This window comes from Pimephales promelas, chromosome 2 (genome assembly GCF_988280905.1).
Source record: "Pimephales promelas chromosome 2, fPimPro1.hap1.1, whole genome shotgun sequence".
NCBI classification, from domain to species: domain Eukaryota; kingdom Metazoa; phylum Chordata; class Actinopteri; order Cypriniformes; family Leuciscidae; genus Pimephales; species Pimephales promelas.
In genome coordinates this window covers 1,809,276-1,828,796 of record NC_142770.1, presented here as the reverse complement: position 1 = coordinate 1,828,796, position 19,521 = coordinate 1,809,276, and the positions used below count along the sequence as shown (strand labels likewise).

At 39.3% G+C, this 19,521-nt stretch overlaps 1 protein-coding gene and 1 long non-coding RNA gene across 2 annotated transcripts; both read left to right on the top strand.

The window, feature by feature from the left end:
* The first annotated feature begins 4,147 nt into the window (after positions 1–4,147).
* On the top strand, positions 4,148–17,914 carry LOC120486438 (major histocompatibility complex class I-related protein 1). The gene is made up of 5 exons (XM_089133801.1): positions 4,148–4,304; positions 4,414–4,701; positions 16,572–16,838; positions 16,931–17,209; positions 17,604–17,914. The coding sequence occupies exons 1-5, from the start codon at positions 4,187–4,189 to the stop codon at positions 17,912–17,914; spliced, it is 1,263 nt and encodes a 420-aa protein (XP_088989927.1). The 5' UTR covers positions 4,148–4,186.
* On the top strand, positions 7,865–10,020 carry LOC148995689 (uncharacterized). Its single transcript, XR_016169444.1, has 2 exons — positions 7,865–8,389; positions 9,503–10,020. It is a non-coding gene; the product is annotated as an uncharacterized LOC148995689 (long non-coding RNA).
* Positions 17,915–19,521: the final 1,607 nt, after the last annotated feature.

The following is a 19,521-nucleotide window of genomic DNA, read 5'->3' as shown; positions in this document are numbered from 1 at the left end:
GATGCATCAAAAAACTGAAGCACAGGGGGCTTGGTCAGTGTCTGCTTCAGCTTGCTGAAAGCTGCATCATGGCTCTCATGCCAGTGCCACTCCACGTCGTGGTGTATCAGTTGTCTCAGGGGACCAGTCATTTCACTGTATCGGGGAATAAATTTGGATAGATAGTTCGTCATGCCCAGAAACTGCTGTAGGGCCTGTTTGTCCTGTGGCCTCTCCATCTCACAGACGGCTTTGATCTTTTCCTGATCTGGCTTAACACCATCAGCAGTTAACAGGTGCCCCACCTAATGTACACAGTTGACTCTAAATTTGCACTTGTCAGGATTAAGCTTCAGATTGATGGCGCGAATCCTGTTCAAAACCTGTGTTAGGCGTTCATCATGTTCTGATAATGTACGCCCCCAAATGAGGATATCATCAACCACAATCTCACAAGGTTGTCCTGCAAATAGCTGTTCCATGACGTTTTGGAAGACCTCACTGCCTGTACATATGCCATACGGCATTCTTAGGAACCTATATCGGCCATAAGGTGACATGAATGTTGTGAGCTTAGAGGATACACGGTCCAGGGGTATTTGCCAAAACCCACACTTGGCATCTAATATACTAAATATTTTGGCACCAGGCATGTCTGCAATAATTTGGTCAATTGATTTAATCGGATGGCGGGGTCTGAGGAGGGCCCGATTTAGATGCACTGGGTCAATGCACAGTCTCACTGTTCCATCTTTTTTTTTCGCTGCAACCATGGCAGACACCCATTCTGTTGCGTCATTTTCTGGCGTAATCACACCCAGCGCAGTCATTCGGTCCAGCTCCGCCTTAACCTTATCCTTCATGGCGATGGGGATCCTGCGGGCAGCACATATTGTAGGGGCAACAGTGTCATCTATTCTCATATGATATATCACTGGTAATTTGCCTACGACATTAGTGTCAAACAGGTCTTTAAACTCCAGTATTTCTGGAGCTTCTGGTTGCAGCATATGGACATCAGGTCCGAGACGTATAAGACCAATAGCCATACTGTCCTGTAGTCCTAGTATGGGTTTTACATCCCTATTGACCACATGAAACTTGAACTGCCCCTGTGTACAATGCAGTGTTACAGTGCCATCAGTTTTAATTGACTCACCTCCATAAGCCACTAAATTGACCTTTTCATCTGGGTCCACATATACTGTGTGGTCAACCGCATGCAGCATTTTCCTGGGCAGCACATTACATTTAGCACCAGTGTCCACTTTTACCTTCAGCTGTCCCGTTCCGTTCTTCATTTCGAGCGTAGCGAAGATTTCCCCCTTCTGTGCGGGTGTCAGTATTGTATCACAGTAGAAAGTATCATCCATATGATTGTCTGGTTCAATTGTCACTTCATTCACTCTACCCATTTCTCTTCTTCTGTATGACGTGGGGGCTCTGGGGCGAACTATGGCCTGCGCAGGAGCCGATCGACAACACCTAGCAAAGTGATTAAGTTTCCCACAATTATTGCATATCTTATTAAGAGCAAAACACTTGCTGCGGTCAGGTGAGTGTTGGCCGTTACAATTGCTACAGCGAGCCTTCTTAATCGAGCAGACTTCAGCTTCCTTATGAAGTTCCTTAGAGCTTTTCTCTGACTGTTCATGGAGCATGCTGATGCTAATGCTAACTGCCAGTGCAAGGGTGAGATTTTTTTCACGTAATAACTGTTTGCGTAGGATGTCACTCTGTATCCCGCAAACGATGCGATCCCTGATCAACTCCTCACACAGCACGCCAAAATCGCATTTTTTCGCCAGTATTTTTAAAGTTGAGATATACGTCTGAATAGACTCACCGACTCCTTGATTAGTGGTGTTAAACACATGTCTGTCCATGATAACGTTTTTCGCTGGCAAACATAGTTCAGCAAACTTTACCAATAGAGTCGCTGGATCTTCGTGGTTTTCCCCCTCTCCATAAACAAAAGAATCCGACTTTTCCACAGCCTCCGGGCCGGCTAGGTTCAGTAGCGTGTAGGCTTGAACTTTCTTTGACTTATCCGACAGTCCTGCCTTGCAATAGATTGTCCACTCTTTCTCAAATTTCCGCCAGTTATCAGCAACATTGACGTCAAACACTAATGGATCTATACGGCGGAGTCCTTGAGCCATTATCAGCCGCTTCTGACACCATGTAGAGTGTCCAGTAATACACACACAACTCGTGTAAATGCAAACACTTCTGTGTTTATTGATGCGTTACCACTTCCTTTTAACAGGGGTCGCCCACATGACGTTAACATCAATACAGATATATTTAAAGTGATAGTGCCACAACCCTACAGTAACGTTAGTTTACTCAGGTGAGAATCATTTCGTTAAGTCGATTAAACGACGAATTATCTCCGTCATGCAAGGCCTTCTGCTGCTTCCGTGTGTTGAACTGACAGAAAATCGTGAGATGGTTATAATAGAAATTAGATTTTGCTACGGTAAAGATCCGAAATGGATTCACACTAATGTGTTTAATGAGTGAAACAAGTAGACGCCTAAGGATTATTAGTGTCTCATTTTTTTTTTAGTAATTTGAAAAAAATAATAATAAAACATTCTCAGGTATTTTATAGTTATTTGATTTATATTATTGTATTGTGTTTAACCGTTTTGGATATCTGTATGTCCTGTGTTTTGCTCAATATTTGTTCAGAGTTACACAGCTTGATCACCACATACACTGAAATAACCGGACAGACGACTGCACGAATCCCAGAGTTTTCTGCTGTAACGACACTGGATGGACAACAGATCGATTATTATGACAGTAACATAAAGAAGCTGATTCCCAAACGCAGTGGTGGAATGTAACGAAGTACAAATACTTCGTTACTTTACTTAAGTACATTTTTCACGTATCTTTACTTTACTTAAGTACAATAAATAGTGCCTACTTTTTACTTTTACTTCGTTACATTTTGCAGCAATTATTATACTTTGTACTCCGCTACATTTCTACAACTTCTGTTACATTTTCGTTACATTTTCTGATCAGTTTTCCCCCTGCCAAAACGTAATCTGACGTAATCATTCGTTGCACGTTTGTCTCACCAGTGACGTTTGGTTGCCATAGATACAGTATATCAACTAAATGCGTCTCGCACGCAGTGTGTTTATCATGCAACTCATACGCGAAAATTAGTTTTTACGTGCATAGGAAACACACCGTGTGTAATATATGTTTCGTTTGGTTAGGATTATGGCAAGCCAAGAGGTTCAGAATTACACCATGAATTAATCTCGTTTACTGCCAAGGCGAAACTCTGATGCTTTTTTGGTAACGGCCACTAGATGGCGCTTGGGTAGCGCGGCAGCCATATCGGGGTGAAAATTCCAACTGGAGTTACTGGACACCAGCTCAGATAACAGTTTTTTTAGGTAGTTTTTTCTTGCATTAGTGAGTATTTCCATTGTATGCAAGTTTACACTTTTACTACTATTATTAGTTACCAACTCCACTAGGCCTGAAATATATTTTGGACGTTTTAATCCCCTGCCTGGATCATGCTACAAACATGATGATCATTGATGCGCTGTGTCCGTTATCTTAACTAATTGCAACTTTGGACATTGGCTGTGTTTTTTTGTTTGTTTACATGGTCTTGCGTCATTAATATAAGATAGGCTAGTACTGCAAAAAAAAAACAAAAAAAAAAACTGTTTACTGTAAAGCTATTCTATTACTGTTATATATTTATTGTCAAACATTTACATTTTAGTACAACATTTATTTGCTGAATTTATTTCATTGATAACTTATTTTTGTAAGTAACGTTATGTGTACCTCCCGGGAAACGGTCTATGTTATTATAACTTTATGAACTGATCACCTTATTCTTACCTATCACACTTAATGTGGAGAGTAATGAATTAAATCCTCAAACTTCCCTGTCTCAAGTTATGAGGGGGTAAAAGCCCGGTTAAGTAGCAAGTAGCAAGTTTCATTAGAAAATAGACATTAAGATAATAAACTGTTATGCAAGTACTTTTACTTTTAATACTTAAAGTACATTTAAAATAAAGTACTTTTTACTTTTTACTTAAGTATGGTTGTCATTGTGTTACTTCTACTTTTACTAAAGTAAATATTTATCCGGGTATTTCTACTTTTACTTAAGTACTGAGATTCAGTACTTCCTCCACCACTGCCCAAACAGGACTGGATGAGGGATTATGCATCTACAGAAATGTGGAAGGAAGACACTGAGATCAGAAAACATGTGCAGCAGATCTACAGAAACAACATTCCTGTTCTAATGCAGCGATTCAACCAGTCAGATGGTGAGAGAAAATGCTTTAAACTACATAAAAATTTCAAATATTATCTGGTACATAAAAAAACCCACACGTTGTAATGTCCCCCCCCCCCCCCCCTTTTTTTTTTCTTCAGGTGTTCATGTCTATCAGAGGAGGTATGGCTGTAATTGGGATGATGTGACTGGAGACTCAGATGGGTTTGATCAGTACGGTTATGATGGAGAGGATTTCATCTCACTGGACCTGAAGGAGAACAGATACATCACACCTGTACAACAGGCAATACCCACAGTGGAGAAGTGGAATAACAACAGAGCACAACTTATATTTCAAAAGCAATACTACGATCATGAGTGCGTTTACTGGCTGAAGGAGCTCTTGAAGTTCTGGAAATGGAAAGAGCCTAACAACAGGAGATCAAGTACTTTGTTGTTGAGAAATTTACTTTGTTCGACAGATAATTTTTTTATTATGAATCTTCAATGTCTTTCATTATCTCATTTATTGCTTCATTAAAACATTAAAACTTCACACAATTTAATAAGTTAATCATATGTATAAATGTTAAAGGGTCATGAAACCCCCCTCTTTCAGCTCAAGTCTAGCTCAAAATCTTTTTGAAAAATGCAGCTGAAATGGGCGTGGCTAGCTGTGAGAAGAAGGGAGGGAGTGGGTGTGGTATGGCCATCACGTCACTGTCCCATGCATATCGACTGTCACTAAAAAGCAATGGTAAAACGTGAGGAAATGCTAGATTTTTATATATAGCTGGCAAAGTTAAAGTCTTATGAAGTACACTGACACTTTATTATTGTCCTTTCAAAAGTAACTGAATGTCCTACTACAAATATTAGCCTACAGTAATCGTAATTCTAATTAAAACATATCAATGTAGGCTACATGTATAATTATAATGTCATTATACACTCACCGGCCACTTTATTAGGTACCCCATGCTAGTAACGGGTTGGACCCCCTTTTGCCTTCAGAACTGCCTCAATTCTTCGTGGCATAGATTCAACAAGGTGCTGGAAGCATTCCTCAGGGAGTTTGGTCCATATTGACATAATGGCATCACACAGTTGCCGCAGATTTGTCGGCTGCACATCCATGATGCGAATCTCCCGTTCCACCACATCCCAAAGATGCTCTATTGGATTGAGATCTGGTGACTGTGGAGGCCATTTGAGTACAGCGAACTCATTGTCATGTTCAAGAAACCAGTCTGAGATGATTCCAGCTTTATGACATGGCGCATTATCCTGCTGAAAGTAGCCATCAGAAGTTGGGTACATTGTGGTCATAAAGGGATGGACATGGTCAGCAACAATACTCAGGTAGGCTGTGGCGTTGCAACGATGCTCAATTGGTACCAAGGGGCCCAAAGAGTGCCAAGAAAATATTCCCCACACCATGACACCACCACCACCAGCCTGAACCGTTGATACAAGGCAGGATGGATCCATGCTTTCATGTTGTAGACGCCAAATTCTGACCCTACCATCCGAATGTCGCAGCAGAAATCGAGACTCATCAGACCAGGCAACGTTTTTCCAATCTTCTATTGTCCAATTTCGATGAGCTTGTGCAAATTGTAGCCTCAGTTTCCTGTTCTTAGCTGAAAGGAGTGGCACCCGGTGTGGTCTTCTGCTGCTGTAGCCCATCTGCCTCAAAGTTCGACGTACTGTGCGTTCAGAGATGCTCTTCTGCCCACCTTGGTTGTAACGGGTGGTTATTTGAGTCACTGTTGCCCTTCTATCAGCTCGAACCAGTCTGGCCATTCTCCTCTGACCTCTGGCATCAACAAGGCATTTCCGCCCACAGAACTGCCGCTCACTGGATGTTTTTTCTTTTTCGGACCATTCTCTGTAAACCCTAGAGATGGTTGTGTGTGAAAATCCCAGTAGATTAGCAGTTTCTGAAATAATCAGACCAGCCCTTCTGGCACCAACAATCATGCCACGTTCAAAGTCACTCAAATCACCTTTCTTCCCCATGCTGATGCTCGGTTTGAACTGCAGGAGATTGTCTTGACCATGTCTACATGCCTAAATGCACTGAGTTGCCGCCATGTGATTGGCTGCTTAGAAATTAAGTGTTAACGAGCAGTTGGACAGGTGTACCTAATAAAGTGGCCGGTGAGTGTAAAATATATAGTGGTTAATATAGACACTATAAATACATTTCAGAAAAAAAATATTAATTTTCCGCTTAAAAAATCGTTCCGTGCATAGTCATAGACAGTAAAGGAAAGTGCATAGTCTACGCGCCCTCTGAACCCTCATAATAAAGACGGCCCTGCGGAGGTGGATGAATTCTCATTTTACACACACACACCTCTGAAGGGATAGAAAGTCCTCGGGATACCGCATCACTCGCAAGACTTGGATTAGTTGTCAACAAGGCGAAGTCCATCATTCTCCACTTGTCGCAGCTCTCTCGCGAAAATGTTCGCAGCACACACTATAGTTTGGATCAGGTTTAGACGTGTCCGTGTTTGATGGCAAACCAACCGTCCAGAGCCAGAGTCTAGCCCTGGCAGCATCAGGAACATATTCAACGCACTTGGACTTTGCACCATGAAAACAAATAGTTTGCGTCCCATGATTGCCTCTCTCATCTAACGTTACTACGCGATATCACAGTTTGGCATGTCTGTCGTTGGAAAGATCCACGTGGTGTCATGAATAATTAAGAAGCCGTGTCTTCTCATAGGATAACACCGATGAGTCATCAACGCACTGTGCAGTGCACGGCCACGTCACCCGCTACGATGAAGATTTTAAACCCGGAAGACGAAAAAAGCGGAAAAAAACTCAAATTTAACCATTTTAACCTTATTATTAAATCTAAAAGATGCTAACATTGTCTTCAATGGTGTTCAACACACATACCTCTGTTATAATCTCAGAAAATTTGGTTTGGGGTTTCATGACCCTTTAATCTGAGATATTAAATATTCTTCTCACATTTCTCTCGATCTTTTTCAGCTCCTGAAGTGTTTCTGTTACAGAAGGATCCCTCTTCTCCAGTAGAGTGTCATGCCACAGGTTTCTACCCATCAGGAGTGAGCATTACCTGGTTCAGGAATGAACGGGAGTACCTTGAGGATGTGGATCTTGGAGAGCTTTTGCCAAATGAGGACGGGACCTTCCAGAAGACATCTAGCCTTCGTGTTTCTCCAGACGAATGGGAGAACAACCAGTTCAGGTGTGTGGTGGAGCACCAGGGAGAAACCATCTACAATGGAAGGGACTCTTGGCCTATTTTCTCTGATTACTACGAGTGGTGGTACTACGGTAAGTTATTAATACTGCGGTAGAGTACTTATGGTACCTGTTATAAAGTTTTTCCTATCCTTACCATATCTGGCTAATTGATCATTTGATCTCTGCAGTGGGACAGAAGTCTACCACATTTCTTCGAAAACATCTTCATTTGTTTTTTAAAGATAAACAAAAGTCTTGGATTTTTGAAAAAGTTGAGTTTGGATCGACATGAGTAATTAATGACAGAATTGTCGTTTTTGGCTGAATAACCCTTTTACATAACACTGGGCAAATCTATTAGATTTATTTAAATAATCACACATTGAAGTTGAAAGGGTTAGTTCACCTGAAAATTATCGTTCTGTCATCATTTACTCGCCCTGATGTCACTCAAACCCGTGCGACTCTCATAAAGACGACATACAGCAATATTCTGATCTTTCATACAGTGAATGTGACTGGGGGAAGAGTTTGTCAAGACAAAAACACAATATAAGTATTATAAAATCAGTCTGTGGGCTGTATATATAAAGTCTTCTGAAATCATATGATAGATTGTTTATTTTTATTTGCATGTTGGTATTCATCTCAGTGCGCTATGCTAACAGGTTTATTCTCGAGTATGTAAGTGAGGCTCCAGATTTGAATGAGTTTAGGTGCTTTAGAAGATTCTTACACGTTTAATTCATTGTTAATTCAGCTTTAGTTTTTTTTTAATGATAATAACAACGTATTTCTTTTAAATGTTTTTATTTATTTACAGTATTTTACACAATACCTTTTTGTGTGATGGGAGTCTTCATAATCCTGGTTATTGGTGCTGTATTTTATAAGTACAAAGTAAGTATATGTTTACATGTCTATTTTTCTGCTCATATTTCTCATACTAGTGGTTTCTTCAGTTGTAGGCTGATGGGAATGTCCTCAGCAATCACGCAAGCATTCAAAGGTTTGCATTTACACAGACATTTCAATGTGTTTGAAAGAAATTCCACCAAGGTAGAAATAAACTGCTTCACTAATATTGAAAATCACTATTATGTATTATAATGTTATTAAACTGCACAGCAGCCATCATCAACAGCCATCACTATCAAATGTACATGTTTTTGAATGCTAGTCTAAACTTACTCCAAAACATCTTCAAATGTCGAGAAATTAGACATATTGTTAATCTAGCCAATCATTAGATACATAATCCAGTTTTCAGAAGCTGAATTTACATTTGACATCAATTGTCCAGTCGTATTCAAACTAGTCTAACTTTAAGGAGTCATCTATAGAGCCAGACCGATATATCAGCAGGCCAATAATATTATCGGCCGATATTAGGCATTTCCAAACTATCGTATCGGCAGTTATAATGGCCGATAAATGAATATTTCAAATATAAAATTAAAACAGACGAAACACGCTTGAACCATGTCACGAATGTTGGAGTTGTATAGTTTGTCCACCAGAGGGCGCTCTACACCATTCCTGTTGGCAACACTCGTTGAGTTGGTCACGATACATACATTAAAAGAACATCCCCATCAGTTCTCTTAACTCAAATAAACAACAAAATTTGTGACTATCATGTCCAGTTTAAAATAAATAAATAAATAAAATAAAATATCGGCCGATATATCGGAATATCAGATTTTTTAAAACCAAAAAATATTTGTATCGGTATCGGCCTTCAAAATCCTTTATCGGTCGGGCTCTACTCATCTAACCATGTCAGTTGGGCATTTTATGCAACTAACAACAATTATGAAGAGCTGCATTTAAGTTTTAAAATCTATATTTACAAAAAGAATCAAAGCCAAAAGTTTATCTTTATACAACATTTTAGAGAAAGAGATTGTTTGCAGAATTTGGTGTTTAATTCCAGTGTGTAATTGCAACAAAAAAGGTGGATTTAAATTGGTCATACAACATATCCTAATTTAATTAATCACTACTTTGCAGAAACTAAACCATGAGCTGGTACCCAATGAAAGCGAAGGGCAGAATCGCGTTGACACAAGTCTTTGAAGAGTTTCCTCCAGTCGTCTGCACTCTCTCCAGATTTCAGTCCGGGAATATTCAGGTCATGTCCATCATGCTTATGTGACCAAAACATGTCTCAGTGTTGAATAATGTTCAGTAGACGCCACGGAAATGTTTTCCCAAACAAGACATGACCAATCGAACAAAGAAAAGAACATATGTGTGGCGTTAAGTCTATAAAAACCCAATAAGGACACATTGATGTATGAATGCAATCAGCTAAAGAACATCCAGAGACTGTCTAGATGTGGAACGTGTGTTAATATCGGGTGTAATGGGCGGGCGCCTCAGATGTTTCACTGCTGTGTGTGATTTTGTCTTTACCACTCACATTTGTGTATATTATAACCCTGAAAATGTCACTTTTTTTGTAAATATACAATTTATTTTCAAGTTGTAATTTTACTGATTACTAATAGGTTTACAGCTATTTTTTTTAACAAAGTTGTTAATAGTGTGCATTTATACAGTAGTCTTATGTGTTCAGTATGTGAGTTCTTTGTTATTAAGTCTTATCTTTTGGCTGGAGCTGTTGTCCACACTAATACATACAGTATGTCTCCAGTTCCCATTATGGACCACAGTGCACCCATTGTTTATAGGTTTATTCTGTCATTTATACTTGGTTTATACTAGTCCTGAGAATTTTCTGTGCACTTAAAGGGATAGTTCACTTTGAAATTAATTTTTGATATGTTTTATCTTACCTCAAGCGCATCCAAGATGTAGGTGTCTTTGTTTCCGCAGTAGTTTAAATATTTTGATATTTTTAGGTCAAACAGTTCTTGTCTGTCAGTCATATAATGGAGGTCTATGGTCACCACCTCAAAGAGCATGCACAGAGAAGTCCAAATTAAACATGATTTAATGACTCGTGAATACACATTGATGGCCTAAGACACGAAACGAGCGGTTTGTGTGAGAAAACAAACAGTATTTATATCGTTTACCTTTTGTAACCACAGCCACGTGCAAGTGATCTGAATCAGTTGTCCAATGTTCAACTGAATCATGTCCAACGCTCCGTCGGAAGTGATCTCTCGCGTGTGTACGTCACTCATTGTTTACACAGAGATTTCTAAAGTTTTACCTTTCACTAAACATATTTCGATTTGTGATTTCATCACAAAGCTTTTAATAAAAAAACATTGTCATTTCGAGAAAAGAGAACGACCCAAAAAAGGTGCAAAACCACAACAGAATAAACGATTGAGTCACAGTTCATTATTTCTAAAGTAATGTTGGCCTGAATAAGTTAATCAAGCTGTCTATTAAAAACAAGGGTTTATCAGGGATGTGCACAGATTAAAAAAGAAATTTTCAATTGTCTGTCTTACAAAAAAAAAAATGCATACTGAGCAAAGTGACCACAACTAAGTGAGTAAAAGTTGAACTTCCGTATTGAGACTGTTTATCTAGGGCATCAGTGACTGTTCTCCACAATCTCACCACATTTTCCTATTGAATCACATGTGGTGAAGACTAAAAAGTTTTTTTTACCTTTTGACAACTGCACATAAAGTGTGTCAAATACAAGAATTTTCATCCATAATGAAGAAGCTCCTCGTTTTCTTCATCTGCGTACCTTTGGTTTACTTAATTCTCGGTCAGCAAGGCCTTCAGCTGCTTACTATATGTGTGTTAAACTCAGTGTTACTTTGACTTTGTTTTAGCTTTTTTTTAATACTTTTTTTCAGTCAACAAAAATGTTTTTAATAGTAGTTGTTGAACTGACAGAAAATCATGAGTTGTTTTTAATCTGATGTGTCAAATTTTCTAGTGTGCTAGTGTGTTTTGCTAGTTTCAGCCTGACGCGATTTTCATTTTCAAGCCCTATGCCATGTTGTTTAAATAGCAAATGCACTTGTACCCATCTGTGCACCCATGGACTGCTGGTCTGAGAATGAGTGTGTGATCAGGCGCATTGTTGGCGCTTTGCTATTTTGAGGAAACTGAAATAGACTGAGCCATTGACCAACAAAAAACAAGTCAATGTTGAAGTATTCATTTACTTTTTGTTATTTAAAGAGCGTGTTAGTAATATACGCAATGGGCTGGTCCAACACGCGCATACTCTCTGCTTATTACACCACAGGGACGCACAGCAGCACACAAACATGCCAAATATTAAAAATAAAAAGGATTACAATGTAAAAGACATGGTGAATCTGGCTTGTACCGTACATGGTCTGCTTGTGCTTTAACCTCGCGGACGAGAAAATCCTACGCTATCTCACGACCAATTCGTACGAGTGATTAAAAAGTGGCTAATTCGTACTAATTCATATGACCTCACTCGTACGATTTGTCCAAACCCACGTGATGGGTAGGTTTAGGGGCGGGGTCAGGGGTAGGTCATTCGTACGAATTCATACGAATTGGCCAATTCGTAAAATATGTACGATTTAGCAAAAATCGCACTAATTCGTACGAGTGAGGTCGTACAAATTGTTACGAATTAGCCACCTCGTAAAATTCGTATGAATTCTCGTGAGATCGGGTTGGAAAATCCGTTTGCGCTCTGCAAATTTTTCCGATGCAAATATTCCTGTGTAAATAGCGAATCCACCAAGGGGCGAGCACGAATGGGAGGGTCCGATTGGTTTATTGCACGTTACGCCCAACACACACACATTACTTGTTGAGAGATTAGAGACAAAACACACCCATTACTCATTACGAGAATAGAGACGAGCCTTTTAGACCATGCGCCAGGACCGTCCACCATTTCCCATCGTTAAACTAGCAAAACTGCTCTTGCGCTTTAGACCATGTGGTTAGATGGTAGACATGAGAGAGAGAGGAGCTGCAACAATGTCAAATATGGGGAAAATAATATGTTTTGAACATTCAAGCATGGAAACCTATTCTAGTAGAGCCCAAAAACAAAATCAAGACTTTGTAAAAGGTTATAATATGGCCTCTTTGTAAATCTTCTTAATACTTCCGTTTAGCGGCTGTAATGAATCGAAATTTCTTGCACATTCACAGATGGATAAAGTGATCATGTTGATCATGTCGAGATTAATTTCATGCTACCTTTATGTTTTTTTGGAGCATGAACATTTTGAATATATGTATATAAAAGCTTTCTCTAAACACCCGTATTGAGTGAGCATCAGTGACGTCAGTTTTGCGCAATCTGCATCTTCCTTTGGTAACCTCTTCTTCCTGTTGATTCGCATGTGGTGAAGACTCAAGTTTTTACAGCGCTCTTCGACAACTGCATTTAAAGAAGTGTGTGTCAAATACAAGGATTTTCATCCAAAATGAAGTTCATCATCCTCTTCATCTGCATACCTTTGGTTTACTCAAGTGAGTTTCATTTTATAAATTTGTTCAAATGACAAATTCATTTTAGCTTTAGCCTTCAGCTACTTCTGTGTGTTGAATTCTGTGCTACTTTAAGTTTTATTATTATTTTCAAATGGCTTTTATTTTTATATTTTTAGTTGATATAATCATGTGAATTTGTTCATAATTTAATTTATGTGCTGTTTGTTTTAATTTTTTAATTATTGCTATTTAGGTTTAATTCATTTTTATTTCAGATTTATTTTTAGTTAGATTTATTCATGTTTTGAAATAGCTTTTATTTTTATATTCATAGTTTATATTTTAATGTAAATTTTAGTTGAGTTTAGCAATTTTTTTAATGTGCTATATATATATATATATATATATATATATATATATATATATATATATATATATATATATAATATATATTGCTATTTTGGTTGAATTCTTTTTTATTTCAGTATTTATTTTTTTGTTTTCAGTTAATATTTGCGGCGCTTCAATTTGAATGTATTTCCAATTATTGCTAAGGCAACATTTCTATTTTTTCATTGATATTTTTTCAACAGATATTTACCATATTTATTATTAATTTTATTTGATTTCATCTTAATTTCAGTTAAAATAAATGTTTTTAATAGTTTCGATTGTTGAACTGACAGAAAATCATGAGATGTTGATAATCTGACTCCCCAACTAACAATTTTAGGTTTTAAGAACGTTTTCATAACATTCCCATTAAGTTATAAAAACGTTATTTCTGAATGTTCTAGGAACGTTCAAAACGTCCAGTTTTTTAGACGTTGTATTAACGTGATTTCTTGGTTTTAAGAACGTTTTTGATAACTTTCAGAGAACCTTCAGAACGTTATGCAGGAAGTTGCTTTGCAGAATAAAAAAAAGCTGTATAACTAATTTGTAATGACTAATATATGTTTAACATAATAACGTTTTTAAAACGTTCCAATAACAACGTGAGGATAACGGTTTAATGCTAACGTCTTTAGAACGTTTATCAATGTAATATAACGTTGGCAAAACGTTATAATAACGTTACAGCAAGAACGTTTTTGATAACTTTCAGAGAACCTTCAGAGAACGTTAGTCAATGTTCTGAGAACGTTCCCTGTTAGCTGGGTCGGTGCTTGCCGTTTCTGTAGGGAGTTGAAAAGCAGTTCCCTATAAATAGGAGGCTCCCTACAAATAGGAGGCTATCACGGGCGAGCTATCTATGACGGATGAGCTATCACAAGCTGTTCTCCCGGGAGAATGGCGACTCCACCCCTAGGCGTTCAGCTGATCTGGAGAGAGTTCTGGGAGGCTCAGGTAGAGCTGTTTGCCACCTCAGAGACCTCCCACTACCAGCTGTTTTACTCCCCGCCTAAGGGAACACTCGGCACGGGCAAACATGCGCTCCCCAGTGAGCCTACTTGTGCAGACACTGTGCAAAGTCAGGGAGGAGGTCCTTCAGGTGGCTTTCTATTGGGCCACTCGGACTTGGTTCCCAGAACTCATGCTCCTTGGCCTCGCCACAGTCCCTCCCTGGCCCATTCCTCTGAGGAAGGATCTTTTGACTCCTTCATCAACAGTGCACCGGCGTCCAGACCTCTGGAAACTCCATGTCTGGTCGCTGGACGGGACGCGGAGGTTCTAGGTGACTTGCCTCCTGAGGTACTTCAACACGGGCGCCGTCCACGTGACGTGTCTACGCCTTAAAGTGGGACTTGTTCGTCGAGTGGTGGTGTTCTCACCGAGGAGACCCCTGAAGAAATTTGATAGGGTCTGTGCTTTCCTTCTTGCAGCAAGGGTTGGAGCAAAGGCTGTGTCCCACCACCCTCAAAGTCCATGCCGCAGCTCTTTCAGCATATCACGACCACATAGATGGCAAAATAGTTGGAAAGCACGACCTGGTCGTCAGGTTTCTTAGGGGGGCGAGGCGATAAAATCCTCCTCGACCCCCCTCCTTACCCATTTTCAGTCGACAAATCATGCCTAGAGTTTGCGCCGGTGACAACCACGTAGTACCAAAACCCCGGCCTGGCTATGTGCCCAAGGTTCCTACCACTCCCCTCAGGCACCAGGTATTGAACCCTCAAAGCGTCAGGACCTCAGACCAGCTCTTTGTCTGTTACGGAGGCCAGAAGAGGGAAAAGGCTGTCTGGATAGTGAAAGACTGGATAGTGGATGCCATCACCTTGGTTTACCAAGCACAAGGCGTGCCCTGCCCGCTCAAGTTGCGAGCACACTCCACGAGAGGTGTCGCATCCTCCTGGGTGCTGGCTCGTGGCTCCTTGCTAACAGATATCCGTAGAGCTGCTGGGCGACACCTGACACATTCGTAAGATATTATGGCCTACTTGTATAGCCGGTCTCCCCCTAAATGGGTAGAAGCGCCAAGAGGTCCATCTCTGTTGGCTTGCAGCACCCTACTGAGCACTCTTAATGCTCCAGAGTAAAAACCTGTTGAGTCCTCCAAAACCCTTCTGCCCGGACATGGCAGAGCGTCTGGTGCCAAGCCTTTATCCACTGAATCCTTAAGAACCGGATCTTGGCTGGGTTCCATATTTGTATGTAGTAACATGTAGTACCGCCTTTTGGGTAGTCCATATGTATTCCCCACATACAGGGGTTGGACAATGAAACTGAAACACCTGGTTTTACATCACAATAATTTGTTAGTATGGTGAGGGCCTCATTTTGCATCCAAATACAGCACCAATTCATCTTGGGAATGACAGATAGAAGTCCTTCACAGTGACCAGAGGGATTATGAGCCGTTCCTCTTCCAGAACAGTGTCCAGGTCACTATATGATGCTGGTGGACTCGCTCCTCCAAAACACCTCAATAATATTTAGATCTGGTGACTGTGCGTGTTCAACGTCACTTTCATCTTCATCAAACCCTTCTGTCACAAGTCTTGCTGTGTGTGTTGGTGCATGATCATGAGCATCAGGTGCTCATGATCCTCCAGAAGAGTTTGGTAGTCCTCGGCAGTGTCGTGTCCATCAAATACAATCGGGATTGTCATGATATTGGAGCTCAAACCATCACTGATCCACCCGTGCTTCACTCTGAAGATTGGCCGCCAGGCATATAGATGTGAAACCTCCAACATTGGCCAGTGTTTCAGTTTCATTGTCCAACCCCTGTTACTCCTTGAAGAAAGTGGCTTCTGCAGCGTCCTCCTTCCGACATTCGCCATCGTGACTGACTAAAAGGGAACGTCTCGGTTACATATTGTAACCCTCGCTCCCTGAAGGAGGGAATGGAGACGTTGGTCTCGTCCCCACATCTACTGCCGCAATGTGCATTGGCTTGTTTAGTTTCACTAGATTCACAAGATTGCTCTCTCTGGTGAGATTCCTCTTTGTCGGTCACGACATACGTCTATGGTCCCTCCTTCAGGGAATGAGGGTTACCATATGCAACCGAGATGTTTTTTTTTTTTTTTATTTTTTCCTTCCTTGTAAAGTTTACTGCTAAAAAGTTTTAAAGTAGCATAACCATTGTAAAACGATCGATCTCAAATTAGTGTCACAGAATTAATTTTGAGTGTTTTCCTGTGAAAAAGTATTTATTTGAGATTAAAAAGAAAAAGTGAATGATTTAGTAATCGGACTCAGTAATTTGAGTTATGAAGTTGTATGTTGCGTTTGAGAGCTTCATGTCTTTGTGTTGTTTGTCCAGAGTTACACAGCTTGATCAGCACACACACTGAAATAACCGGACAGACGATTGCAGGAACTCCAGAGTTTTCTGCTGTAACGACACTGGATGATCATCAGATCGATTATTATGACAGTAACATAGAGAAGCTGATTCCCAGACAGGACTGGATGAAGGAGTTTGCATCTAATGAACTGTGGAGGGAATACACTGAGATCAGAAAACATGTACAGCAGATCTACGAAATCAACATTCCTCTTCTAATGAAGACATTCAATCAGACACACGGTGGGAGAAAAAACTTTATACTACATTTTTAACTGTGAAAGATTTTCTTGTCCATTAATAAAGAGCAGATGTAATGGTTTCCTCTTCTTCAGGAGTTCATGTGTATCAGAGGATGTATGGCTGTGAATATGATGATGAGACTGAAGACTCACATGGGTTTGATCAGCATGGTTATGATGGAGAGGATTTCATCACACTGGACCTGAATGAGTACAGATACATCACACCTGTACTACAGGCAATACCCACAGTGGAGAAGTGGAATAATGACAGAGCACAGCTTGAATTTTTGAGATACTACTACGATCATAATTGTGTTTACTGGCTGAAGGAGCTCTTGAAGTTCTGGAAAGAAGCTAACAGGATAATCGGTACCCTTCGTTCACCAAATAGATCAATATATACACACATGGCAGGGATGCACTGATTAATCTGCATCATCAAAACATTTTCATTGAACATAGAATTAAATTTTTTATGAGATTGGAGGAAACAAATATATGTCAAAGCTCTTGCGCTGTCTCAAAACTTTCGCATAGTTTTATATCGGCCTTTTCAAGCTATAGCGGATTAGCCGATATTCTGATGGTTTTATATCGTTCAATATCGGCGGCTGATATATCGGTGCATCTCTAATAATGAGTCATTGTTTGCCTCTGTTTTATCTCATGGCTTCATTAAACCAAATATAGCTACTTTTATTCATAAATGTATTTGATCGGAAGTAGTAAACTTTGTTCTCACATTTCTCTCGATCTTTTTCAGCTCCTCAAGTGTATCTGTTACGGAAGGATCCCATTTCTCCAGTAGAGTGTCATGCCACAGGTTTCTACCCATCAGGAGTGACTATTAACTGGTTCAGAAATGGATGGGAGTACCTTGAGGATGTGGATCTTGGAGAGCTTCTGCCAAATGAGGACGGGACCTTCCAGAAGACATCTAGCCTTCATGTTTCTCCAGACGAATGGGAGAACAACAGGTTCAGTTGTGAGGTGGAGCACCAGGGAAAAACCATCCAGAAGATTCTGACTGACCAGGAGATCAAAAGTAACTACAGTAAGCTGTTAATAGTGTAGCAGAGTGTTTTATGGTTATGCCTCTTTAATGAATAGATTTCACTTGATATCACACTCTTTTACGTCTCTGCCCACCTTTCCTTCCGGCACCAGTTATTTTACCAAGTTGTAATTTAGGAAGACCGTGATATCAAAAATTACATGCAATATACACCATATTTATGAGACATGCCATATACAGCTGAGCAGAAATGTTCAGAAATTTCCATATAAATCCATGCTAGAGAAAATCATTTAGCGTGTCACTGCTCGCTTGTATATTGTCCCCACCACTTTTAGCCAGGGTCGATATTGTGTCTCCACCCCTTTTGAAAGCTATAGCTTTTTTAAGCTATGTTTTAATTGACAGTTTTTTTGTTTTTTTTTGTTTTTTTTAGGACCTACCCAAGAATACATGTCCTTCTGTGTGTGATGGGAGTATTCATATTTGTACTGTAGTCCATATGAAGTAAGTATATGTTTACATGTCTTTTTCTGATCTTTCTTAGTTCTCATTCGACTGGCTTCATCAGTTGTAGGATGATGGGAATGTATGGAGCCCCTAAAGGGACATGGTGATGGGAAAACATATGGGAGGAAAAATTAGATGTCAAATGCAATGGGGATCGCAAAAGTTGTACATGAGAACCTAAAGTTTCTCTGGCCATAGGCAAAAGTTTTACAAGTGAACACGTTTCTCTGGGGAACACAAAACTTGTGAGCTAATGCAACGTTTCTCTGCAATAATTTTGTGAGAGAAGGCAAAATCATTGAAATTTTTTTCTCCATCACAATGTCCCTTTAGGGACTCCGTAGGACTCCTGACCAATGACACAAGCATTCAAAAGTCTGGATTTACAGAGACATGTTAATGCATTTGTTATAAATCCCAGTAATGTGGAAATATGATGCAACTGACAATAGTTAAGGAAAGTTTTTTTAAAGTTATATTTTTTAAAAAAAATGGTCATAGCCAAAAGTTTTTCTTCAAGCAACATTTCAGATAAAGAGATTTGCAGAACTTGCTGTTTTTACCATTTCAGTGTATAATTCCATGAATTTGGAATCAAAAAATCATGTAATTAAAAATGTCCTCATTTAATCTTTATGACATTACTTTGCAGAAACTATTTTGAGCAGACGATCAGTCAAAACGAAAAGCAGAGCTAAAGTGACTAAAATCTTTGAAGTTTCCTCCAATCGTCTTCATGTGAGAGAACAGGAGATTCCCAGCATGCTTGTGGGACAGTGGGACCAAAACATGTTTTATTTTAGTAGAAAAGCTCCTGTAAATATACATTTTCAATCATTTTTTTCAAGTTGTAACTTTACTAATATATATATATTTTTTTTCAAGTTGTAACCACTGATTTCAAGTAGTTTAAAGGCTTTTATGATTTTAAATGTTTAAACATTAAAATAAAAATTTAAAGAACACTTGCCATTCTCTTTTTTTATTCAACAACAAACCGTAAGACAACAATATAAAGCTGAAAAATTTAAAAATAAGCATGTTTTAAATTATATATTAATAATAAATTAAGTTATCAGGTAAATTTGTAAATTCAAATGGTGTTTTGAAAAGAATGTGTATTTTTAGTGCCTAAAAATCTCACAATTTAGCCTTT

Excerpts from the sequence above, each read along its gene's own strand:
- LOC120486438 (XM_089133801.1), top strand. The coding sequence starts at position 4,187 with ATGAGGGATTATGCATCTACAGAAATGTGGAAGGAAGACACTGAGATC. Across the intron at positions 4,702-16,571 it reads GCCTAACAACAGGAGATCAA|AGTTACACAGCTTGATCAGC; the intron begins GTACTTTGTTGT and ends TTGTTTGTCCAG. Across the intron at positions 16,839-16,930 it reads GACATTCAATCAGACACACG|GAGTTCATGTGTATCAGAGG; the intron begins GTGGGAGAAAAA and ends CCTCTTCTTCAG.